Genomic DNA, 26,870 nt, shown 5'->3' with positions numbered 1-26,870 from the left:
CGAGAGCAACCACTTTACACACACACACACACAGAGAGAGAGAGAGAGAGAGAGAGAGAGAGAGAGAGAGAGACTACTAGTTTGGGGAAAGGAACATGTCATTATCTTAAAAATTGAAGAGCTTGAATATGCAACTCTTTGCCACATAAATGTACCCTTAAGGAAAAACATGAGAATCTCATGATCAACTGTGCAACTACCGTACTGTATGAAAAAATGGTTCAGGAAAACCTTTAGTTACCAAACCAGAACTGCATCCTCTAAGTCTGGGAATCTCAGGCTGCTTACGAAAAAAAATTATTACACACACACACAAACACACACTATGATATAATGAGATTTTTTTTCCACCTGAAACATCAAAATGTCACCAGTGAATGAGTGAAATAATATGCTAATTATGTTCGTATAGATTTAATTCTCAACATGGCCAAATTTGTGGATACTTAAAATACAGAGGTTGGAGCTATAATCAGACAAGATATTCCACTACTACAACTGACCTCCAGGCAACAGAGATGAGTTCACCTGGAGAAAATGGCTGTTTTGGAAAATGGAATCTATGGCATTATACTTCATTGAAGTCCCCCCCCCCATTCCCCAAACTCCACCCTCCTCAGGCGGCACCCTAAAATCCCCAGGCCTTTCCCAACCTAGAGCTGGCAACCCTATGGCTATATCAAAGATGGCTGTATTGAATTAGCTGAAGAGCTAATATTAGTCTAGTACAGATAATTATCTCTGGCCTTTTCCACACAAATCGTTAAGAATGTGTCCAGAATGTTTTCAATCCTCCCTGTACCACAATGCTTGTCTGCACTCATCTCCTTCAAATTTTTCACTTTTATTTTACCAATTCACTGATTTGATGCCTTGTCAATCTGTTGAATCTTTGCTTCGTGTAATCATGGGTTTATTCATGAGTAAATTTACCCACATGTAAGAGAAAATGTGATGGGGAAAGGAGTAAGAAACAGTAAAAAAAACAGAAAATGTATAAAATGATGAAAAACAATAGGTTTTTTTGGTTTAAACAGAGATCCTCCTTTAAACCATTGTTTAGGACACAATAGTCCTGAGAGTTTGGTTTTAGGCTTTAATATATAGTTGTGAGCCACCTTGAGCTAGTTCTAGAAAGGTAGCACACAAATTTCTAACTCACTCCTGGGATTTCTAACATCAAAGTTAAAAATAGCTACCCTGGGAAGGAAAAAATACACACAATGACTAGTATTCCTTTGCTGTGATTTGAATTTAGTCAATAAAGGCTGCATATTAGATCAAAACCAGAGTCAGTACTGTTAGCCCACCAAGATAAACACAGATTACAAATGAGGGAGTGACCCCGAGTTCAAATCTTCACTCTGCCATGATGCACACCGGATGACCATGGGAGTCACTCCATCTCAGCCCAATGTACCTCACAAGGTTGTGAAGATAAAATGGGGATGGGAGAACCATGTACCCTGAGCATCTTGGAAGACAGAAAGAGAAACTTCTTTTTGCTTCCAACCCAGTACTGCAAAAACATGGAGAACACCAAGTACTAGGCAAATTTAACTTTGTGTAGGACATATTGTAAATATTTGGTGCAATTTTGAGTAGCGCTATTCTTCTGTCCCATACATCATTAAGGACTGTGATATATACCACTGTATTTAGCTTGTTGAAGCTAGGGCCTACTATATACTTTTTGAACCATTTGATGTATCATATTATGATATACACTTTGCTTCAGTCCTATAGTATTGATTATTAAATACCCAACCCTGTTGAATGTACTGAATCACTGTGTAATCCACCTTGAGTTCCATGAGAAAAGGTGCACTATAAATGATGCAACTAAATAAAAAGTCATCCAAGTATCACCTTCTATCTTTTTCAAACCACATTCTAGTGCAAAGTCTCCACTTCTAGCCCACACTAATTTTATAAACTTTAATTACATATCTTCTGTCTCTTGCCTTGGTTTTCAAATATGTCATGTCTAACAAGCCCATTTTTAAATCCATTCATGGCCTGTTTGGATGAACTTCTGTTCAAACTGACTGATGCTTAACAATCTATCTTGGAACACTAAGACATTCCATCTGAATATTCACTACCTTCATAAAAACATGCCTTCTTGGTGACTTTGGACTATCAAGGTTCCAGAATTTTGGATCAAAAATAAAGTAGAATGACCCAATTCCATCTCAACCAGAGATATCTAAGCACCAGTGTCAGTCTGACTCTCTGCTCGATGAGGTGTCATACTCCTGTTTTCCTCGACTCTTGGAGAAATTATCTCATGCTTCACCTCCAGTACACTACCACAAGCTGATCAATTTCAGAATAATCCGCCAAGATAGAAAGCACTTCAAACTTCTCAATTAAAAGCCCCATCTAATGCCCATGTTGCCTGCTACTCAGTGATTAGTTACCACAGAAACAGCCTACCACACATGCGCACTCCCATGCAATTAGCAATCTAGCAACCAACCACCTCCATGTTCCTAGCATCAATTTTGAAAAGGATGTTCAAATGCAAGAAAAACAGCCCACATATACAGTTGTTGAATTTCCAAGATGATAAATGTGAACTTATACCTACAAATGACGTAAAATACATAGTTAAAAACTGGTTCATTATTATCACCTTTTAGAAATGTTTAAAGATGAATATAAGAATGCTGATTTCAGTCCACTTTGAATAATGATAAACTGATTACTAAAATGTACAAGATGTTATTAAAATGGGATAAGGAAGATGATGTAGTTAAATCTGTAATGATTAAATGGTCTAGAAATGTTGGCCATGATATTCAGATGGAACACTGGGAGAGATTGTGGAGAATGGCTTAAAATTTACAACATGTTATAATCCGAAGGAGAACTATTACAAAATGATGTACAGATGGTACTTAATGCCAAACGAATTGGCAAAGATATATAAAGGTGAGCCTAATAGATGTTGGAAGTGTCAAAAGCAAGAGGGTTCTTTATTTCATATGTGATGGATGCGTAAAGAGGCTAAGGCTTTTGGGGATATGATACGTAAGGAATACAAAAGGTTCTTAAGATAAAAATTTTGAAAAAATCCGAGGCCTTTTTGTTGGGAATCATGAGACAATACTTTCCTAAGCAATATAGAACTCTGTTTATGTATGACAACTGCAGCAAGGACTTTGTATGTGCAGAAACGAATAAGATACTGACAAAAGAGGACTGGATTCTGAATATTCAGAAATGGTGAAGCTGACAATCGTTTGCACAAATTAAAAAAAAACTAGAAACCTTTTATGGAATGTCTTTTGAAAACCTGTTCAAATAGAGAAGTAGTGGCAAGGTTTGAAATTTAAATAAAGCAGCAGATTGTAAAAACTAGAATGCACTTAACAAATAACTTAAACTAATGTCTTAATTATATGCATGAACCTATAGTTAACTTTTAATCAAAGATGGGATAGCTGGAAATCAACATATGATGTGCATAATGGGTTGTGTTTTTATGTTTGAGAAAATAAGTGGTACACAGGTCTAAGTGGTATATAAAATAACTGAAAGTGATATGCATACAACTACCAGCATTTTAATTAGTAGATTTATTAAAAGGAAAAGTCTGCACATATATACTGAACAGCAACAGACTCCACAAAGGATACAAGAGAAAGGCGCTGATATACAACCCCCACCCCCATCTCTCAACTCTGTACATGCCCTAGCTGATCTTAGGTCAGTTCATTAAACTTGGTTTTCTATTACCTTTGTCTGGACAGCCAGTCTCTGGCTGCTTCGTGTGGCAATGGTGACCATCAAGATGGCACCCAGATATGAATGCTCCTTCCTCTACAATGAATCAGCCAAAATGGACCGCACTCTCTCCATGACAAGACATTTCCTCTCTCCGTCCTGTCTGTGAGTCACATCTCTTCATGGAGTAGCCAAAAAGATCCTATCTAGTCTCCTGCACCCCAAATCTCTGTCATTTTCCAGGTAGGAGATTGGAGCAGAAATGTGAGCTGGCCATTTTATTGTCTCTGGCCAAGATGGTCATTTGCATTTGCAAAGCTTTGATGCCAGAATACTTGTCAGAGTCAGTGACAGGATGGATGGTACTAGGGACCGACTGACTTCCTCCTTCCTGCCTGTCTTCTAGTAACTATAAAACTTTTAAAACCAAATGTGGGGCTTGTGCAAAGCTCATGTCTGGAAATTAAATGCATTTCTCCACAAAGTCAAATAGCAACCTTACATTAATTCTATGCTTTTCAAGTGATTACTGCTGTTGGACAAGTTGGTAACCTTGCCTTCTGAATATCACATTCATCAATCGAAGGGGAATTCCTACTTTCCTGCAACTGTCAATGGATGCTACCCAGAGGCTTTTCAGACCTTGACTGAAAGATAACATTGCGCTTCTGAAATACTAATTTTATTCTTGTTTTGTCAGCTACCATCATTTTACAAATGCTACCATCATTTTACAAATGGAAAAACAAATGGATGGAGTGATGTGATGGCTAATGAAGCCCTTCGTAAGCTAACCAGTCAGTAGCATACCAGAATGTAGGAATCAGAAACGGGTTCTCCCTTAGCCGTTACAAAATAGTCTTTACGTTCAATTTTTCTCGGCATTTGAAATGTACACATATGGCATATTGCACAGAGAAAGTTCATTCAGATTAGAGAAAAAGTTATCTTCACTCTAGTAAAAACAAGAATATATGAACTGTTACGCACACATTCCAAAAATCACACTGAGGTGGTTTTATTTGTTCTACAAGAATTCTAGAAATCACTCTCAGCACCTCTTCTGCTACAAAGAACTAGCACATCCCAAAATTCAAAACTCTAAAATGCTGGTCATCACTTCTCAACAGCAATGGCCTGCCTTCTCATAACAAAGAAGTTGATCATAACAAAGTAAATGCTAGGTACAGTGATGTGAAATACACAAGTAGAGCTATTTGCGGAGAAGTTTGAGGCATCTCTTTGATTTTGGGATCAAGCCCAGAGCAAACACAACAGGATAGCTTTATTCACCTGTGTACGCATGTGGAAAGATGTTTTAGCTCAACTGGCTCGTTTTCTTGTTTAAAGTAGAGGTACCCTTGGAAACATAAGTGCTTTTTTCGTCTAATAACAGCCTGCTAAGATAATGGATAATAATAGGGTGAGGTATGTGTCGCATCACTGTTTCTAATTTATATTCTAATACATATTCCTGACATTCAATCTACTCCACATTTAGCTTCTCTCACACCTCTGCCTCACAATCCTTCCATTAACTTCAAATGACTTTGAATTAGATCTAAGGCACTGGTACTTTGAGAGGGTTTTTTTGTTTACAAGTCTTCACAGATGTTGGCCAAAATTCCCATTAACCCAAACAAATAAATCATATTAAATCACATTTCCATTTGTTTCTAATTTGATATGCCCACGATTTTATTTTCCAGCCAGTCTTTTCTACGTGCCCTGCAAATGTTCAGTGATCAAGTTAATGAAATCTTCAAAATAAATGGCTGGCTCTCCAAACATGCAATACCAGACAATTCAATATGTGTTTCATCTGCCACAAACAGGTGAATTCTCAGTCATTTCTGCTTACTTGGGAATTTGCTTTTCCAGATCCCTGTTTACTTCCATATACCTATCTGCTAGTCAATACAATGAGTATCGTCCACACTCCCACTGATCTGAACTTATGATTATCCAAACATTTTTCATGCGACTCACCTACCACCTGGACAAGTAGGTGCAAACAGTGAGCTATATTCCTCAGCACACTTGCTTAAAAACTCAGAAAGATTTACTTCTGAGTAAACCTGTTTAGGTGTGAACAATAACGCTATGAGCAGTATTCATGCTATGCATAACCATAATATTCCTCGAGGTTGAAATTTGATTATGATGTTAAATTCATTTCTAAGCGACCTAGTTCCGTTCCTCAGGATCACAGAGACCTGAAGCTTTTAGGATCACACTATTATGGCTGAACAGCTGAACATTAGAAGTTTTTCATTAGACAGCACAGCCTAGCACCTTTCTTCTGCAACAAACTCACTTTGGGGCAGATTACCTATCTACAAGCCTCATGTCTCCCAAGAAAAACTCCTATACCATAAAATTTTAATTTATATTGCCATGTACATGTTACTGAAAGGGCAGAAAAGAGGACATTCATCAGAGGTGCTATTCAAATAGAAAACAAATGAGGGTTGTGACTTGATGCTAAGATAGACCTTAATGTTAAGATAAGAGTGATTAGTGAAAGCAGAAAGAACTAGTCCAGTGGTGGCGAACCTTTGGCACTCCAGATATTATGGACTATAATTCCCATCAGCCCCTGCCTGCATGGACAATTGGCCATGCAGGCAGGGGCTGATGGGAATTGTAGTCTGGAGTGCCAAAGGTTCGCCACCACAGAACTACACCCAACACAGGTGTTAATGAGATAGCCAACCATTTACTTCCTGTAGGAATAACACCTGTGGTTTACAGTTTTTTTTTCTGGCTTCACTGCAACAGCTACCCTCAAGATCAACACTGAGAATGGCTTGGCTACCACTTTAGCAATATTGTCCTCTTCAATGTATTGAGACCATACATTGGAGTGGAATTGGTAGAAATATGAGCAGAAATTTTAAAACAAGACCAGATAAGGATACCATGGTATCTATTTAGTTGGACAGAAAAACAGCTTCTTCATTTGAAGGCTCTGTTCACACAAGTCTTCTCAGGGACTTAGAGGAGCATCCTGTGGTTTATCAGTCACAAGATCTGTCTGTGGGGGTCCTCTGCCTACCTATCTGATCAAGCTCCTGGAAAAGGCACACAGAAAGATTTTGATGGTCGCATCTTCCCACCAGAACCTACACAGCAGCTTCCTACAATAGCCTTTCTCCATTGGATACCTTTCAAAGTCTGAAGCAGGACAGCCATAGCAGTCCTCTTGACTAGCAAAAAATAGTGCAGACTGAGACAGGGCTTCCAGAACTCACAGAGATGGGTCTAGAAGATCCCTTTGAGAATGCGTGGAAAGCTTCCATGCAAAGCAATCTTTGCACCGACATGGTGATCTGACAGGAGGATTCAATGCAAAAGAAGGCATCTGTACCTTTACAACAGCTTTGAAGAAGGAATTTTGGCTTTTCTTTCCCTGGCAGTACCATATGACACATTACACCGCAGAAATACAGTCTTCTGCACAATTGTCTACACAAGGTACTAGAACCGTTGGAGCTAGTCAGCTCACCTTCTAGAAGAAGGCACAATACCTTAAAATATGGGTTCCTTTGAAATGACCACAACTTTGTCACAGCTCCTTCCTGAAGTAAGAGGGCTTGGAAAACCCAGGAGAACAACAAAGGAAAAGGTCGGAGAAAAAATTAGGGAGAGAAGATGGATCTTTACCTCTGAATAGACATAGAGAGGTAACACCAGGATGGCCAAGAGCAGGTCTGCCACAGCTAAGCTGACTATGAAGTAGTTGGTGGTGGTCTTCAGGGCTTTCTCCGTGTAGACGCTGAGGCACACCAGCAAGTTCCCACCGATGATGAAGAGGATCAGGAAGATCCCCAAGATCAGCGCGGTGAAATTGTAGTCCGGCTCCCCTTCCTGAATTTCCGAGGTGTCGTTGGATGTGCCTGCAGTGTCGTTGGCCCCCATGATCACCGCCACCTGTTAAGGAGCCGAGACCCCCAGAAGAGCCCTTCTCCCGCGCGGACCAAAGGGCAGCTCTCCGTGGAGCAGTTTCATGGACTCGCCGCGGCCATCCAGCCCTCGTCGCAACAGCAGCAGAGCTCACATCTCGCTGGAGCTGGCGGGACGGCACTCAAAACCGAGGCTGCCCCACTCCATCCCGGAGCCGGCCGGGGGGACAGGAAAGCGGGAAAGCAGCGCGACTTGCAGAGGCTCTTCGCGTGCGGCGGCCGCTACTGCCTTGCGGCGACTTCAGCCGGCACGGCGCGACCGCAACGGAGCAACCCCAAGCCCCGGGCCAAAGTTTTCCCGCTTGGCCGCGGAAGAACCCGTCGCCACCATCAGGCCAGACGAGGCAAGCGCCTTGCTTGTCTTTCTTCCCTGCTACTTTGCGCTCCACGAGGCGAGGGCTGCTGCCACCGGCCTGAGCGTGACCAGCGAAACGGGTCACCTCCAGGAGAGGAGAGAAAGCTGATTACGAAGCGGGCCGACGAGGAGGGCCGGCGGGATGGCAGCTCCAATCAGCGGCGCCGCGCACAACGGATCCCTGCGGCTTTGGGGCTCCCAGCCCTGGCGCCCGGCGGGTGCGCCACATGAGTCAGCTCAGCAGCCGAATTCACCACCGCTGGGTAGCAGGCGGGCGCTCTCCTCGACAGCAAGCAGAAGTTTCTTGAGCAGGAAGGGGCGGGGAAGCGGTCTTTCCAGACGACCCACGAACTTGCAGCATTTCTCTGCTCTCCGATCCTGAGCCCTGAGCGTGGCTATCTCGCGCCACGTGCCTGACTTGCGGAGAGTCAGACGGCTTGGCGGGAGGGGTGAGTAGATAGACGAGGGCACAAAGGCATGGCAAGGTGGCCTCTCCCCCCCCCCCCCCCCGGTGAGTTTCTTCCAACTGGCGGAATGGATCGTGGAAGAGGGCAGCCTGAACTGGCGTTTGCAAAGCGCGGCTCGATGAAGTTAAGGAGGGGCCTTGTTGCTATCACGAATTCTAAGAACGCCCACGCGACACATTGTTCCGAGCATTCACACTTGTTACAACGATGCGGCTTCGGGGGTGAGGGGAGCTGCGTGGCGTCACGAGTGACATCACTGGCTTCTGTTGGCGCCTCCGACACTCGTGCAAAGTGCTTGCCATGCGGCAGTCACCGCAGCGGGCCGTGCAGGGAAGCCGAGCGCGCACGTCCCCATACAAAGTAAGCGAGAGAACTATTATATTCCCAACAGAAAACCAAGCGGAAGAAAGATATGTGGATCCTGTATCACAAAGTCAAACTGATAATCCGATTCTGAGAAAATTATTTGGTATTTGTATATATTTTTTAAACAGTAGAAGAGCCTTCATTGTGAAACATTGCTTTCTATCAGGTTACAGTTGAAACCTATGTAACTAATTATAGATTGGGCATTAACAACAATTATAGCTAAAGCATATTTGTTATATAATTAATTTTCATATGTATGTATCTATTTTTGCACATGAGCTTGAAAAAGGATGACAAAATAAAACCATATCCAGAGGTTTTATAGCGCTTCAAAATTTAGCTTCACCTGTTGAATTTATGGAAATTATTTCTAAAGTTATCTAATGGAACAGAAATTGAGATATTGTTGAATATGGTTTGAAATTCACTTTGTTATGACTCACGTATTGAGTATACGTACGTGAAGGTGTAGTTTCTGTAACAGTATCTTTTATATACACCGACCCTGCAAATATGGTGGAAGTATTATAGGAGACAAGATTTATGTGAAAATAATGTCAATAGAACATAACCGTAAAGGATTTTTTCAAAAACATTTTCAAAAATTTATTGAAGTAGACATGAAGCTCTTAACTTTACCAAACTAAAATTTAGGCAGAGCTCCAACACTATAGGCAAGCAAACACTTCAAGGCAAGCAAATCTTTCCCAAATTCAGACCCGAATCCTAGTTGCAGTGCCACAAACATAAGATGAAAGTGTTTCTCAACACACAACAATTAACACTGAGTAACCAGTTGTTTCATGTTATGTGTAATCAAATAGACATAGTGGAATCCTGTTAGGTCTCTGAACGTTAAGCCAATAATCAGCAGTGTTTATTGATGAGGTATTCAAGCACCACACTTGGCGAAACCAGCTAGGGATCCTGTTAGGTCTCAGAATGTTAAGCCAATTGGTTAGCAGCATTTATTGATTAGGTATTCAAGCACCATACTTGGCAAAGCCAATTCTAATGAAACTGGCATTTACAGACCCATGTATTCCCTAATAAATCCCCCCTCCCAATGTCCCAGAGGCAGCCTCTGAACTGAGACTGCCCCAAAGTCAGCAACAGATAGTGAAGGAGCCACCTGGTCTTCTGCCTACAACAAGATAACAGTTGTAACCCTTTTTTCACGGGACAGGAGAGGCAGGGGATGGCTAGTTTACTACAAAGCATGCACAGCCATACGGTACAGGAGGTCAAGGAAAGAATGCACAGATGGCAGTGGTAACATATAGCAGGCTGGTTACATATATCAAAGAGCCATTGGTTACATATATATATATATATATATTTTAAAAAATTACTTGATACATGGTTTATTCAGATACGCATCCCCTTGACAGACCCAGCCAAAGTTACATATGCCTTTGTACTATCTGGACTGGATTGCTGTAATTTGTAATGTAGGGCTGCCTTTGAAGATGGCCCAGAAATTTCAGCTGGTTCATCATGTGGCAGTCTAGGCTCATTGAAATTAATATATAACACACATCCTTTATCAATTGTATTGTATTGTATTTATTATTCGATTTGTATACCGCCCTCCCCCAAAGGGCTCAGGGCAGTGAACAACAACAGTGTAATACCAAACATCACTAATCATAACGTCAAGCAAAAAAAAATCAATAAACATAGCATCAATAAACATAGGACCCCACCCCCTGCAGGTGTTTCCAATGGGATGGGTGGGGAAGGACTCTCACTCCTTTCCATGGGCAGCAGGTGGCATCTCACCAGGTGGACTTCTGCTTGGCTGGCAGGCAGGCAAACCTACAGGGAGGATCTGTCCCAGGCAGGGCTGAACAAGCTGGCTGCCTGTTGTAACTGCCAGACCTGCAGGTGTTTCCAATGAAGTGGGTGGGGAAGGACTCCAATTTGTTTCTGATCACTATGAAGTTTTGTTTTTGACTTTTAAAATGGTTTGGTCCAAATTAGTTGACATGCTGGAGAGCACTTGTTGCCCAATATGATACTTAGCATGATGGATATGATGATGATGGTGGTGGTGATGGTGATGATGACGACAAGCAGAATAGGCTGTTGCCCCTACTCCGAGTCTTCTGTCTTCTTATAACAATGAAGAGTGGTCTTTCATCAGCTAGTTTTCCTAGGTGCTAAATTATGCATGTTTCCAGTACTCAAAAAGAATCTATACTGTTAACAACAACTAGAAGACAACTTCTAGTGCTTGTCTGCTGAACACACATTTATGCAGCAAAACTGATGCATGTGTAAAGTTAATAGGCAAGAGCTAATTCTTTTAAAAATCTAGTTGGGAGCTGCCTTTTGTCAACACAAAAACATTGCCTTCTCTAGACAAAGCCTGACTGTTGATCTTTTGAGTAAAGACAAGGAACACAAAGTGAAATAAAATATGTACTAAAATGTCTAATTAAACAGAAATCTGGGTGCCCAATGATGAAATCGTGACATTTAGCTAAATAACACACTAGTGTTTAAGAGCTGGAGGCCCTTGGGTGACATCCCACCCTCAGAGAGGCAAAGTTATATTCTACATAATTTTTTTACACGTATGGGATTAATTTGTTGAAGAGTGAGGAGAAATCAAGGGAGTGTTTTCTGGAACTAAAAGGAAAAGTTCCTATAATGCACTTACTGATCGTGTTAAATTTGTACTATGAATTTATCAAGAAGATTGTTCTGTTTTCTCCCCAATTCAGTATCAATTATTCAGCTTCTTACTGGCTGATACAAAGATCAAGGCTTGCTATCTCAGTGGGCAATCATCAAATACACACAGTGAAGAACAGAGATAAACACTTTATATTCCTTTTAAACTGATGACTTAAATATAGTGAACTCTGCATTGGATTGTAGCCTATGAGAATTCAAAGTAATCTTTGTTTTTATCCATCACACCTAGAAATATGAGAGATGGTAGTTACTGGAGTGACCCGTAAATCCTTTCAGCTAAATAAATGTTCAGATCAATTCAGTTCTTAGAGCCATACTAGATGTGATGGGGGGAGATCCATGAACTGAGCCCTCTTGTTTATTTTAGCCTTAAAAGCAGTCATTCAGCCCCCATTTCAAATTGGACCATTGGCACTGAGGGAGGCTAGTAGACCTGCACAACCATTTTGCTGATGCAAATTGACCCCTTGAACTTCTCTTTGCCCCATGGGAGAAAACATACACAGTTGTATGGGTCCTTTTTTGGGTAAATAACAACTGGCAAGGCACTGGATTTGCACAGGGAAATGAGGTGAGCAGAGTAAAAGATTAAATTTTTCTAATACTGTGTCTGTGGTGTGAAGAATACACACTACAGTTCTTAAAACAAAACCCCATGGGAGATCCCCACACAGTACTCTTGCCACCATATCCAGTTTGGTCCTGGCATCATAAATCCCTCAGGAGCCAGCTGGCCCTGTTTGTGAAAGGCATGAGTATTGAAGGCTGGCTTATATGGAACCAATGCAGCATAGTGAATACACTTGGGGAGTTTCCACACATTCATTCCTGGCTGTCAATCCACAAGCATTGGAATTGGTTTGGGAACAGTTCTTTTGCACTTCTGCCATCCCTCTAAATTTGCATAATTGTGGCATCTATTTTCTTCCACATATGCCTTTAAAAAATTCCCAGTCTCATCTGGGGCACTTCTTTCAGGACTAGATAGCAAGGCTTGGGGACATCAACAGATGCTGACCAGGAGCTGGAACACAGGCTTGCACCTAGTGGACTGAATGAACCAGCAAGGCAGCTTTCTCAAGTCTCACCCTAAATAGGGAGGGAGGTAATCAAGCTTAGCTGCTCTGCTAGCAGGTCTTGGCTGCATTGTGCTTTGACCAGGATCCTGTGAGGAATTACTGTTCTCACTGCCTGGGATCCATGCAGTCATTCAAGTACTTTGCCTCCTTTGAACCACTTTGGCCCAGACCTTCTGCTGTCATCATTCTTGCAGAATGTGAGTGTTCTCTGGGAGGCTGTAAGCCTGGGTCCACATTGTAGGGGTGAGCCCACGGAGACCCAGCAAGAACCCCGTAGTGAAGGCGCCAGAATGCCCGGGTGCCGACTAACGGCCTTCTGGGCGCCTGCACGCTCCCAATCCCTCGGCCTCCCCCATGAGTCACGGGTCATGAACTGCCTGACTCGCGGTCACCAGGTGTCCCATACAAAGGGACAAAAGGGCTCCTGCCCTCAGGTGAAGATTAGACCCAGACACGGATGCTTCCTCCCGCACGTAGCAGCCCGATGATGATCTCCCGCTCTCCCGACCTCCCGTTCTCCCGCCTGCCCGACCCCTTTACACGCCCCCATTGAAACCCCAATAAAAGGTGCGTGATTGGCGCAGCGCATCGAGAGTTGCCAGGATCACGGGATCCCGCACTTCCTGCTGCTGGCCCTCTCCACCAGATGAAATCTCCGCGTCTCGTCTCTTTATTGGGACCTCGTGGGTACGACTACAAGCTGGTGCCGAAACCCGGGAATCCTCAAACCTCCGCCGTGACTTACATTCAGCCTGGGAAAGGGCTTCGGTTACCCGATCGTCCACAGCTGGATCCCGGTGCATCCCAGGGACCCACCCCCTCGGTAAAACCGTAACCATCCGGCTGGATCGGAGCGCCATTCCAGGGATTCGCGTTCCTAGGACACTCTCTGCGTCCTGGATGAACCACCGGTAAGCATGGGCGCTTGTAAAAGCACGGCTTTTGACAAGCACGTTAGCGAACTGAAAGCGCTAGCAAAACGCGGCAGGGTCTCCATAAAGAGAGGGGAGCTGCGCAAATTGGTTGAGGAGATTGATAGGCAATGTCCATGGTACCCAGAAAGGGGGACATTCAATCTTAAGGACTGGGAAAACATCGGGCGCACTCTGCACAGAGAGCCTCGCATGCCGATGTCGCTGCTACTGACGTGGAGACAGTGTTATGTTGCCATCAGCCTGCAGGTCCATGGTGTCTTTGCCATGGATCTCCCTCCTTTTGATCTTTCACCTACAATTTCAAGCCCGGAACTTTTTCTATCCACTAAGCAGGACGCCTGTCCTTCTCCCGTTTCAAACTCTCCCACTCGTGCTCTCGCGGCCCTGCCGCCTCCTCCTTCTGCTCCGCCTTCTGTTCCGCTTCCCCCTCCCGTTTCTGAAGCCACCGCACCTCCGTCAATGCCACGTAATGGCACGAGTTTCAAAACTCTAGCAGAGCGTATTACCCACGATCTGCAGAGGAAGGAAACCCTGACGGAAGACGATGCCGATCTCCTCGCTGTCTGCCCAGCCCACTACACTGACCACGTGGGGGAGGACGGCGTTGTCCAGCGAGTCGTTGAGTATCGCCCCGTAGGCTTTAACGTTCTCACTGAGCTCCGCAAGGCAATACGGGACGTGGGGATCACCAGCCCCTATGTGAGAGGCATGCTGGAAGCAGTCATATGGAATCACGTAATGGTTCCGGAGGACTGGAAAACCACTTTTCACATGCTCTTGAACCCTGCGCAATATGTTGTTTGGGAAAGCGAATACCGCCAACAATGCATAAGCAGAGGAGCAGCCTCTGGCGGTGCCTATACTGCCGTGCAGCTCTATGGCTGTGAAGGCTTCGCCCTTCCCAACGCGCAGATCGTCCTGCCGGAGGCCACCCTTAAGGTTGCCTCTGACTGCGCCTACAAGGCGTTTGTAAGAGTGCCCGCTGCCAGACAGCCAACCCAGAGCTTTTCCAACGTTCGGCAGAAGCCTCAGGAGCCTTACGCTGAATTCCTGAACAGGCTCCAGGAGGCCCTGCAGAGACAAGTTGACAACGACACAGCCCAACATGAGCTCCTCATGCGCCTCGCCAAAGAGAACGCCTCTGCTGAGTGCCGCAGGGCGATCACGGGCTTAGGGAAGAACCCCGAGCTGGCCGACTTGCCAGGATATCGGATCTTCTGCCCATCAGGCCAGCCTCCTAGCCGCAGCACTCTCCACCACCCGGGGACAGCCCCAAGACGAATGCTTCAACTGCGGCAAGCGGGGACACTTCCGGAGGGATTGTAGGTCACCCGGTGGGGGGGCTTACAACCCCGACGGAGGGGGGTTCTCCCCTGGGAGACGAAGGCCCCCAGGAAAGCCCCGGACCAAATGCCCCCGATGCCGGGAGGGCTTTCACTGGAGGAGCGAGTGCCTGTCGGGAAACTCTTACCCGGGCCTCTCCCCAGCCCAGGACCAAGGAGGAGAATACTAAACCAGCCCCGAGAACCGAGGCCCGAACCCAAACCACCTCCTCCCAGCGGTATCTCTCTCTCCTGTACCCAACCTTTTCCCCTCAAGTTCCCCCATGAGATCCTCGTTGCTCCAACCCAGTACAGCGATCCCATCCCCCCAGAGGCTGTCGGGTTAATCTTGCCCAAAGCCTCCGCCGCTGAGCAGGGACTGTTTGTCGTTCCGGGAGTCATCGACTCCACACACCAAGGAGCCGTTCACATTCAGGTGTGGACAAACATCCCGCAGGAGTTGCCCAGCGGAACCAGCTGCGCACAGCTGATCCTCCTGCCCCACACGCTGCCTGCCGCTGATTCAATAAAGGCCACGAGCCCAAATCGCCATCGGGGCACAACCGGCACCACCGTGGCGGCGGTAGAAACGCCCATCGGTAGCTCCCGCCCGTACCTGGAGCTCATTTTAGAAGGGTGTCCATTCAAGGGACTTGTGGACACCGGCGCCGACGTAACCGTCATCAGAGCAGCCGAGTGGCCTGATCAGTGGCCAACCGAGGCTTGCCCGCGCATCTGGGGGGTGGGGGGGAAGCAGACCGTGAGACGGAGCACCCGCCCGCTCACAGTCCGCAGTCCAGGGCTCGAGCGGCAGCTCACAGTCCGCCCCATCGTTTTGGATATCCATGTTAACTTGTGGGGAAGGGATCTCATGAGTCAAGTAAAGACGACTCTTATCTGGGATGGATAAATCCACTCCCACCATGGCCGCTACCCAGAAGAAGAACAGATAACAGCTGGCCACGTTGAGATCCCCACCCCCCAGCTCTGACTGTGTTTTCTACCTCCACCCCAGAGCCCCCGCTCTGGAACACCCTCCTTCTCTCTCACTTTGTTCTATTTTTTCAACCAGCAAAGGCGGGAGGGCCAATTGGCTGACTGGCCCTCCCTGGATTAAAATCTGGGCCCATCCTGGTACCGCAGCACTGCCAGGACAGGCCCCAGATTAAAAAAGGGGCTGCCGCACCAAATTCACTCACAAGCCTGTTTGGCTTGTGATTGCCCAGCGCCTGGCAGCTATATCAATGTCACAATGTCCAAAGGCCAGTGCTTTGCAGCGAAACCGCCCCTTAAGGGAGTGGTTTCCTCGGGCGAGGCGGCATTTCCCCAAGATACTCAAATTCGAACCCAAATTTACCTGAACGCATCATGTCTGCCTCAACCCCTGCGATCACGGGCTGAAGTATATTTGCCCCCCAGGGTGGAACCTCCCCAGTCCCTTTTGTCCCAGAGACCAACTTTCCCAAATTAGTGTGTGATTGTTTTGCTTTATTCTGGCAGCATCCCCTGCTCTAAACGCAGCTCTCTAAAGTCCCTTTGTCCTGCAAATTAAATTTATGCATACCCACAATTCCTCGACGGTCCCACTCGCCATCCCCTCTTGGGGGGTTCATTGACCCTCTCTCCGGACGCTTATTCTTATGGCGTCTTTTGAAGCCAACTCCACATAGAATTAAAGCCCTGCCCTTCAGCCCCCCGCTCACGTCCAAAACAAATTAAAGAAGGGGGGGAGTAGGTGGGGCCTCAGCATGGCCTGCCCCCCCTGCAGAATTGAAATTGAAATTGCTGACAGAATTCAAACCTGGTCCTCCAAGGCCCACTTTCCCACTTATAGAAGCCAAGACCAAGCTTGGCTGGGGCCCGGCCTCCCTCGTAACCTGGGGGAAGGGGGGTATGCTTCAATCCCTCTCCCTACAGGTCCCCAGTGGATTCTGAAGCTTAGCCATGTCCAGCCAACCCATGGAGATGGTGGCACCAGAAGGGAAACCAACCCTATCCCGAGGAGATGTGGAGGCTGAATCTCTCTGGAAGATCCGGTCCCGCGGCCCTGACAGGAACCCGCCCGCCAGCGCCAGGAAGCGGCTTGAGGATCCAGATGACTTGGGGAGATCGTCAAGGCAACGACCCGATGGCTTCGAGAGCTGCTGCAACAGCAAGGCTGCCCCGAGACACCCGAGGGTCTCTGCGCTGCCATCTTTGCGATCATCACCGCCAAACTTTCTGCGGTCACCATCATCATCTCTGCCTGCTCTGCTGCTTCTTGCCGGTGGCCTTTCGGTCGCCAACCCTTATGGAGCTCAGCCAAGTCAACATCTGGGGCGGTTCGCTGCCGCCGCCAGCGTTTCATCCCCTTCTGCCTGGGCCAATATCACCGGTGGGAAGCTTGCTAAGCTCCTGCCTACTCCCCGGTCCTGCAAAGCCCCCCCTGGAGATTTCCTGGAAGAGTCCGGCCTGAGCCCTTTTATGAGCCTATGTCTATCCGGTGCTCCATGGCGCCGACTGGGGACCCGTTGCCCAAACCACTCCCCGCCCGGCGCCCTCTCTCTCATCACCCAAACCGTGCAGCCAACCCACCGAGGTCAACACTTGCGCCCGCATTGCTGATGTGGCGGGACAGGAAACTGGCCCGAGCCCAGCCACCGGCTCGGCCAACTGGAACTGCACACATGTTGAGGACATTCCCCCCATATATGGGAACATCGTCCTCCCCAGGGGCTGGTTCTGGACTTGCGGGGAAAGAACCTTCAACTACATCCCGCTTCGCCTCTCCGCCGGGACTGCTTTGTTGCCTTAGCCATGCCCACCGCCGTCCCTGCCCCATGCTCCACCCCAGGAGCCCAAGCGCCCGTCGCCCGGCTCAGCTCTTTCCCTCGACCCTTCCTGCCGGAGCGACGCGGTTGCCCACTTTCAAAAGCCGAGTCTACGTCTCCCTCGCGACCTCCCTGGTGGGGAGTCCCCAGACTTCGCCACCTATAATCACTAAGACTATTGGCCGGCTGTGCCTGTGCCCTTACCAAAATCCATTAATTCCACCTCCCACAGCTCTGGATGCTCCGGCCTCCCGAGGCAACAAGAACTTCGTCAGCGACTTTGAATGTCGTGCCGCTATTGATTATTTGTTACTACTGCATCACCAAGGTTGGTGAGAATGTACATAATATGTGTTGTTTTAATCTCTCTGATAATTCTCCATTTGATCCCATATGAAAGTGTTAGTGAGTTTACAAGATGTTGTATCTAATCCTGAGAATATGATGATGTGTTACCTCACTGGTGGTGAAGACAGCCCTTTGGAGTTTGCTGCCGGGGGGATGGTTAAATACTATTATGTACCAGTTCTTCATTGGTTTTGATTGTATGCCTTGTTTATTAGGGTCTTTGTCTTGTTCAATATTATTATCTGCTTTTGCTTGCAACATTTGTAGAAAGCCTTTGACAGGCTTTCCCCTACGCCCGCAACCAGGTCCTCATGCTGCACAAACAACTCAGCCAGCTTGAGCAATTCCCTGGGGGAGGCAAAGCATCCCCCTAAATTACCCAAAACTAATTCAGCTTCCTTCCCTAAAATATAAAGAAAGCGAGGGAGATGTAGAGGGTGAGGCCCGAACCCAACAGAACCGTGGGAAAGCGCCAGGCATGCCGGTGCACCCGGCTCGACCTTCCGGGCGCCTGCACGCTCCCCCCAATCCCCACTCCCCCCATGGAGTCCACGGGTCATGACACTGCCTGACTTTCCGCGGGTCACCCAGGTGTCCCATACTGGGGACAAAGGGCTCCCACTGCCCTCAGGTGAAGGTGGAGACCCAGACCACGGATGCTTCCCTCCCGCGCGTAGCAGCCCGATGAGATCATTATTGCATCACATGATGATCTCCCGATCTCCCAACCTCCCGTTCTCCCGCCTGCCCGACCCCTTTACATGCCCCCATTGAAACCCCAATAAAAGGTGTGAGGGGCGAGCGCACGAGAAGTTGCCAGGATCACGGGATCCCGCACTTCCTGCTGCTGGCCCTCTCCACCAGATGAAATCTCCGCATCTCGTCTCTTTATTGGGACCTCGTGGGTACGACTACACACATCCTACTCAATGGAGGCCTAGTCGCCATTTCAGGGTCCTGTGGTGTGGTCTTCCTTTAAGGCTCAGGCAGGGTGGCCAGTGGTATTGCTTGACCTTTGTCAGCAGGTGCCTCAGCCATGTTAGAAGAAGAGGAGAGAAGAATTTGGATTTATACCCTGCTTTTTTCAACCATAAGGAGTCTCAAAGTGACTAACAAACTGCTTCCCTTCCTCTCCTCACAACAGACATCTTGTAAGGTAAGTGGGGTTGAAAAAGTTCTGAGAGAACTGTGAGAGAGCAGTTTTGAAGGGCTACATGGTCCTGAGGAAATTACTAGTGTGACATTCCAGATTACATTTAACAAATTACAATTTTGTTTGTATATATTCTTTAGCTTAAATGTTTCAAGAAATAATTTACAATAAATTAAAAAACTGAGACAACTTCTGCTGAGGTGACTTTCACTTTACATCAATCCACTCTCTCACTCCTTTACATCTCTGAGATCCTATTAGGATTTGACCCCATTTATAGTCTCTCAATGTTTCTTCCTATTTCTTTGGCAATTCTATACTTCATATAATGCTATAGGTTTAGCACAGACTACACCTCTCTCTTTCAGTACATCACAGACTGACTCTCTCTTTCACAGTTCAACACAGACTACTGTCTCCCCCAAGTTTTGCACACTGATTTTCTCTCAGTTCAGCACAGACTCTTCACAGTCCCTCTCCAGTCACCTCATTCTCTCAGGCCCTTTCACACACACCCTTATTTTAAAGAAACACAACATTTTACATTGTTGCAAGTAAGTCTTAAAAGAAGTGGGAAAGCATTGGGGAGAAAACTACGACACAAAAATGTGTGTGGAAATCAGGGGATAAACCAAAGATGCATGGAGTCAGAACCAATATTTTAAAAATGTGGAAAAGCTCCTGGATTAGAAAGACCTAGTTTACAATCCTCAAGTGCGAGTTTCAGTGGTAGACCTTAGGCCAATCTCTAGCTCTTAGGCTAGCAGAGTTGTTGCTTTTGTAGAGACTAAAAAGGGAAATGCTCCATCTAATACTCCGGCAGCTGACCCAATCCAGAGGAGGGGTGTAGTGGACTTATTTTTGCTAACACTGAAGGCTCTCACCTTAGACCTCTTAGATTAACTGGAAGAATAGGATGGCTGAGATATATTTGGTAGAATGACAGTCAACCCAAGGGGGTGGACTGTGAGATAAAAAGATATTCTTTATCCTAAATAAAATAGAAGAATTTATATTTCACTTTTCTCAACAGTAAAGAGTGGCCTATTCCACTCACCACAAATAAAACGGCTTGCAGACATTTTAAAAGAACTTTTGGCTTTTTCTCTCTCACGCAGCACTGGAAAATAAAGTGCTTGACTCACTAGATTACAATTCATCAATATCATGAAGGCGCCTAATGGGCTGAACTTAGATAAGGAAGTGTCTTGTTCAAACGCAAACCGGTCTCCAAGTTCATCAAATCCTCCTGCTGACTCTCCAGATACTGTATTTAAGCTTCCAACAAAGGCTATTGTCCATCATACGAGTAATGCTAGGTCTGACACAATTTTGTCTCCACCATCAGCTAATTTGGTTAATTTAAAAAATGGTTGTATTCAACAAAATGTAACTGATATTGTGTCCCTAGGTGATGGTAATTGACTGAGAAATTCCCCAAGTATTGAATTCCTCTCCTGGAATGTTGCTGGTTGGAGCAGGGAGGGAATTATCGAAATCCCACTGGTTTTAGTATTTCCCTACTAAGCGAGGGGCCCACAGCCACGCGTTGCTGGTAACAACCTTGTCCTTCTCATCACAGTCCGCAACCCACACAGATGTCCATGCAGGTCCAATGATCCACAGCATAGCCTTTTGGGGTGGTCAAATGGAATCCCTCTTTCCCTTTTCAATTCACATTGTTATATGGTGGTGCCTTGTGTTTTTAGTATAAGGTAACCCTTTCCATTCCCACAACAGCGGAACTGTCCAGAGTGCGAATCCTGCTCTCCATGAGGCTGGTTGACACGCACAGTCCTGGCTTGGGTAAGGCAAGGAGGCTATCCCAGTCAGGCAGCAGAGGCAGGCGCAGGAGTGGTGAGAGCATCAGATCGAGGAAGACCAGTTCCCTATGGAGTTCTTAAAGGGGCACATGTGCAAAAGAAGCAGAGTCCCAGTAAGTATTGGTTAAGCCCCACCCGATGGATTTTCTTAGAAAGAAAGAAAGCAAACTCCAGCTGCAGCTTTTTAGTATTAAAAGAGAGATGTGGCGAATATGGATGAGGAAGTGGGTAAGTGGTGGTTAGATGTGAGGGAGAGGAGGGCAAGAGTGAGGAATTGTGTGAGGATGAGCTGAATGTTGTATTGTGTGGTAGCAGTGGGTGAGGAGGGCACAGAGAGAGTGAAAAGTTACCTGCGTGTGAGGGGAACCCCACCTGGCGATCTCACACAGCAAAGTGTGTATGTGTTTCATTTCCACTTGTATTACCTAACAGTGTTACCTATTTACTGTTTTCACTGCTCATCTCTGCCCATCTGCGCGAACATTCTAAGCTCTCAGGCCACAGACAGACAGGCTGCACGAGCATTCTAAGGGTGACAGTTAAACACAGCCAGCTTCGTGGCCTGGTGCGCCATGAAAAAGACGTTTTACCTGGCTCAGGTATGGACTTTTGGTGATTTGAAGGTCTGATTACCTACCCGCAACAGGGAGGAATGTCATGTGAAAATTTGGGGGCGATCCGTCCAGCCATTTCGGCGTTAGGGAGTGACTAACAAAGTCACTGTTTGCTTTTTATATATATAGATTTGAGAAAATTTGATTTGATCCTACTTCAAGAAACTTGGGCATCTACTGATATAATCTTTAATGGTTATCGCTCACACTGCCTTAGCGCTTCTAGAGTAAAAAAATATGGACGCCCTTCTGGTGGTTTAACTATTCTAGTTTCCAAATATATCAACTTCGCAGTTTTACCAAGCTGTCCCCCTGTAGCACAAGCCATTACAATTCACCTAGGAAAGTCTTCTTGGATCATAGTAAATGTTTATATCCCCACAGGCTTAACTCATGGTATGCTGTTGAGAACTTGGGAAGGAATTTCATTACTTACGTTGAAGAGATTTGGGGAGAAACAACTTTCCCTCTATTAGAAAATAATTTTTGGCTGGTGATTTTAATGCTAGAGTGGGCAACTGTGTGATACTCTTTGTATTGGACAGTGTGACCTGTGACTCCTAAGTAATACAATTTTTATTTACTCCTGCAGTTCGGCAATCAAAAGATCAAATCAGTAATTTTGCAGGTCTTAATTTAGCCATAATTTGCTATGCTGTTTCAACAAACTTTGGTTGAAGATGGTTTGAGAAAAGTTCTCTAATGCAGATGGCTTTACTTTTATGTCCAGCCAATGGTTTGCAGTGTGGTGATAGATTATGTCCTTGTTTCCCCTCAACTTTTGGGTTCAATTTTCCCCAGTTTGTTGTCGATGATTATGCCTTGGTGACCATCTCCCTTTAGTGGTGTTTTCTCTTGCTGTTGAGTCTACCACAAATCCTGAATCCATCAACAATGATCTACATTTTTTAGATTTGAAATGGTCATCACAAACTAGAGGTCACTTTTAAAAGCTTTTATAAAGAATTGCCTTTTGTTTCCAATTTAAAATGGGAATTTATAATTAAAAGCAAACAGTAGTCCAGGAGTGGGGATAGAGAGCTGTTTGACAACTTAATTACCAATGAGTGACAAATTCTTTGATAAGCAAAGAGACCATCCCAGAGGGAGATACAAGAAGTTCAAAAAATTCCCTGGTTTGACAAAGGAATGTATTAAAATTAACCAACAAATAAGGTCCCTATATAGGAGATTCAGAAGATCTAGTTCCAACACGGATCTTGCTAGTCTTCAGAACCTAAAGCGCTGTCTCCAACATTGCATACAACAGAAACAGCAATATCTAGCGGAACTTAAATGGAACCAACTTTTACACGCGACCACAACAAATAATTCCAAGCAGTTCTGGTATCTAATTAATGGACCATGTAATGTGGGCTTGACATCAACCTCATCAATTTCCCCACTTAATTGGCATAGCTACTTTTCTAACCTTTTTTATGCTGATGAGTTGGAAACCCCATGCCCAGTGGTAGACCCTGTTGAATTGCCTGACTGGCCCCCTGTCTCAGTACAGGAAATTGCTGATCTGATAAGTGAAGTTACTAAAGAAATTGGGAAAGCTTGGCTGGTCCAGATTCAATTATCCCAGAGATTTTGAAATCAGATCTGCAGAGTGGTGGACCCTCTCACAATGTAGCAGCAGTGTTTACCATCATTAATAACACAGGCGTTATCCCAAACAGCTGGCGGATTAGCAGCCCATATGGAAGTACCAATCTACAAAAAGGGAGACCCTACTGATCCTTCCAATTACCGGCCAATTAGTCTACCTATCGGTGGTAATTGGAAAGCTCTATTCAAAATTATTATTGATTAGATTGCAAACTTGGCTGGATCAAACTAAAATCGATTGGACCTGAGCAAGCAGAGATTTTGTAGAAATAAGTCCTTAACCTTGGATCACTGTTTAGTACTCTCCCATCTGGTAAATAAGAGGTAATATGCTACTACAAAAGAGCTTCTAGAATTATTTGCTGCTTTTATTGACCTATAAAGGAGCCTTTGATACACCCGTGACAAAAGAAATCTTCACTGTGGGACAAGACTGAGGAGTCATTGAATGTTGACCCCAAGACTTCTATTCCCTGATCAAAACAGTTGTATACCAACACTGTTTTGTCCAAGTTAAGATAACTCCGGGGAAGGTCAGTTAACCAGCAGAATTAGTACTTCCTACGTTGGGGTTAAACAAAGGGTTGCATACTGGCTCCCTGCTTTTATTTACAATCTATTCCTCAATTATTTTACCTCATGCTTTGGTGATCACTGTGAATGGGCATAGTCTAAATTACATCTTACCCATGTTCCTTTAATGTTGTATGCAGGCGATGCAGTGTTACTGTCCTTGTTCAGTATTGGCCTTCTTAAGCGCCTAATGTACAGTTTTGCTAATTATTGCTTGAAGGAAGAACAGACTGGAAATTAACTATGCTAAAACTAAAGTTCTCATTTTTTTGCTTAAGAGTTGGAAGCCCATGTCCTGGCGAATTAAAGGGAGCCCACAAAGATTGAAACGCAAGGTCAAAATGTTTCCGATACCTTGTTGTTATTTACTATAGGTACATAATTTGGTCATGGTCCTCACAGCGACTAGCAGTAACTACCATGGCACATACCAACATGACAAGCAATATATGGCTTTTTTTTTACAGTAAAGGCAATCCCAATACATTCCTCGCGGCTTTGAAGGTTTTTGAGTCTATGTTTGGCTCCTTGCTACTTTATGGTTCCCCCATTTTGATTTCGGCAATAAAGAAATCATTTAATTTTATTACGATTCAAATTCGCTTCCGAGGAAACCTAATGGGGCTCCCTAGATGTGTGCCTTTTGCTGCATTGTGCATTGAGATGGGCCAAACAACTCTAGAAACCTTGGCATGGATAAGGGCCATAAAATATTGGCTGCATATACATTTTCTAGTGGGATCCAATAGCTATATTCCCTCTCTGTTATCAGATCACTTAATTTCAGAATGGTATACTTTGATCTTTAGAAAGGTTGAAGCTATTGGTTTCCTTTTGGAATCACTCCTTATGCTCACAAAGGTGGAAGCCTTCAGACTAGTCAAGAATAGGCTCTTGGATCTTGATTTTCATAACTTGACTCGTGCTGCCAAGACAACCTGTTCTCCGACTACATTATTAATCCCATGCGAGCGTGGAATTATGGCAGCATATCTTCGTCTGCTGATTAATCCCACCCAGAGGAGAGCCTTGGCTACTGCAAGATGTAATGTGCTGCCATCAGCTCTCTCTCCTGGAGGGAAGATTTAAGTATATAGAACGTTCTAAAAGGGTATGTTCTTGTGATCTGGTTACAGTTGAAACACTTGACCATTCTCTGTTTGTATGCCCTAAATATGATAAGGTACGCATGAAATATATGAATTCTATTTTCTTGCAATGTTCTCAGTGGCATGAGTGTTACAAGATACCCAATCTCCTGAACAGCTCTGATGTACTCTTTTGTGAAACTGTTGCAAATTTTATACTGGAAATTAGTAATTTTAACTGTATTTCTTAACCTTGTTTTGTTTTAAAATTTTGTCCTGTTTTATATGCCAATAAAGGCTTGTGTGTGTTTAAGTGCTTGATTCCAAAATGATTCTTTTACCCACCTCCCCTGATTAGAGTTCTTACTTTCATTTTTGCCACAGTTTGTGCCACCATTTTCTGCTGCTTCAGGATTTTGCCACCATTTTCTGCTGCTTCAGGATTCTCTGCGCTGCCTGCCAGAGCTGGAGTGAGGGGGAACTGTACCTGGGGCACGTATGTGCCCCACACCCCTGACACGCCTCTGCCCACCCCCACCCCAGAACGCCCCGCCCCCACATTGGTGCACGCTTGGTGCATCACGCCCTCCCATCCCCTTGGCGCTACGCCACTGCCGCCTGCCAATTGCAGAAGGTTCCCACAGAGGTTTTCTCTGCTTGTAGCTCACCTGCCCACAATTTCCATCTAAAAAGTATGTGAATAAAGTTCGTTTTCACTGTCAGTTTGGTACATGTGTTGTTTTTCCTGTTGTTGTTGTTTTTGAGGGAGTTCTTCAAAGCTATGAAGACTCAAAATATCTGTATATTGCCGATGCAAGCAGAGAAAACCTCTGTGGGAATCTTCTGCAAGTGGTGGGTTGCACAGAGAATCCTGCAGCGGTATAAAATGGCAGGCGCGAGCTGTGGTGAAAATGAAAGTAAGAGGTGAGTGTGTAAAACGTTTCCTGCTCTTCACACAATAAGCAGGAAATGTTTTCAAAGCAACTTTGTATTAGTGTTTTCAAAATAAAACACTTGGTGGAAAAATAAAACGCCTTCCAAACTTTTTTGAAGGGGGGGGGGGCGGCTGCAGAATTCCACCCAAAAAAATGCTTTTTAAAATGTCCTGAAGGTGTTTTATTCATGTTGTGTAAAATGAGCCAGTGCCAAAGCTGCTTAAAAATTCCTTTCCCTTCATTTCCCCACAACAGATACTTGTGAAGGAGGGGTGGGGGGAGCTGAGAGATGTCTGAGATACCTGTGATTAACTCAAGGTCACCCAAGAGGCTTCATATGTAGGAGCGATGAAACAAACCTGGCTGACCAGATTAAAATAATGTGGACGAGTGGGGAATCCAACCTAGTTTTCCAGATTAGTGCCCACCACTCTTAATTACTACACCACGCTGGCTCTCTGATGTTATTACAGAAACAGAGTTTATTAAAAATTATAAAAATATTAATGGTTTCGGTGTGGTTTAAAAGCATAATGGGTTTTTTGAAATATCATTAACTTATTAGTTGCAGGATAGGTATAGCTCTCCTTCTGTCTCTGAAATTCCTTAGACATAGCCACAAAGTCTTCTTTTACTCACTTACCAATTAGGCTAATAATTTCCTCAGGAAGAACACAGATTTTCCCACTTCTCATATCACCTCACTCAATCTCTTCCCCCACTCAATTCCTTTTTTTCTCTCTTTTCTCTCACAGACTCTCTGAACAAACCCAGCCAACTCCACTCCTGAGGATTCTGCTATCAGAACACATTTTGCACATCCATCTAACTCTCCCTTCCTTAACTTCCCAAGAACACTTTCCTGGGAGCAAGTTCCACTGAACAGACTTGAGTAGGATTCTGAGTAAATGTGCTCAAGATTACACTGTCAGACGCCTGCATTTTAAATCACAGTAAACAAATGTACAAAGCCCCATATTAAATC

General features: G+C 45.1%; 2 protein-coding genes across 2 annotated transcripts in view; one reads left to right on the top strand and one right to left on the bottom strand.

The window, feature by feature from the left end:
• The window catches only part of DRD4 (dopamine receptor D4), a 42,302-nt gene extending 33,633 nt beyond the window's left edge, over nt 1-8,669 (bottom strand). The window contains exon 1 of the mRNA XM_048486392.1: nt 7,399-8,669. Coding sequence (XP_048342349.1) covers nt 7,399-7,653 — 255 coding nt within the window. The 5' untranslated portion in view covers nt 7,654-8,669. The remainder of the gene's footprint in view (nt 1-7,398) is intronic.
• The window catches only part of CDHR5 (cadherin related family member 5), an 83,642-nt gene continuing 65,358 nt past the window's right edge, over nt 8,587-26,870 (top strand). The window contains 1 exon segment of the mRNA XM_048484566.1: nt 8,587-8,879. Within this exon segment, the coding sequence (XP_048340523.1) occupies nt 8,587-8,879 (293 nt within the window).

This window comes from Sphaerodactylus townsendi, linkage group LG02 (assembly GCF_021028975.2).
Source record: "Sphaerodactylus townsendi isolate TG3544 linkage group LG02, MPM_Stown_v2.3, whole genome shotgun sequence".
In the NCBI taxonomy this organism is placed as follows: domain Eukaryota; kingdom Metazoa; phylum Chordata; class Lepidosauria; order Squamata; family Sphaerodactylidae; genus Sphaerodactylus; species Sphaerodactylus townsendi.
The sequence above is the reverse complement of the archived record's forward strand: the minus strand, read 5'-3'. Positions and strand labels throughout refer to the sequence as shown.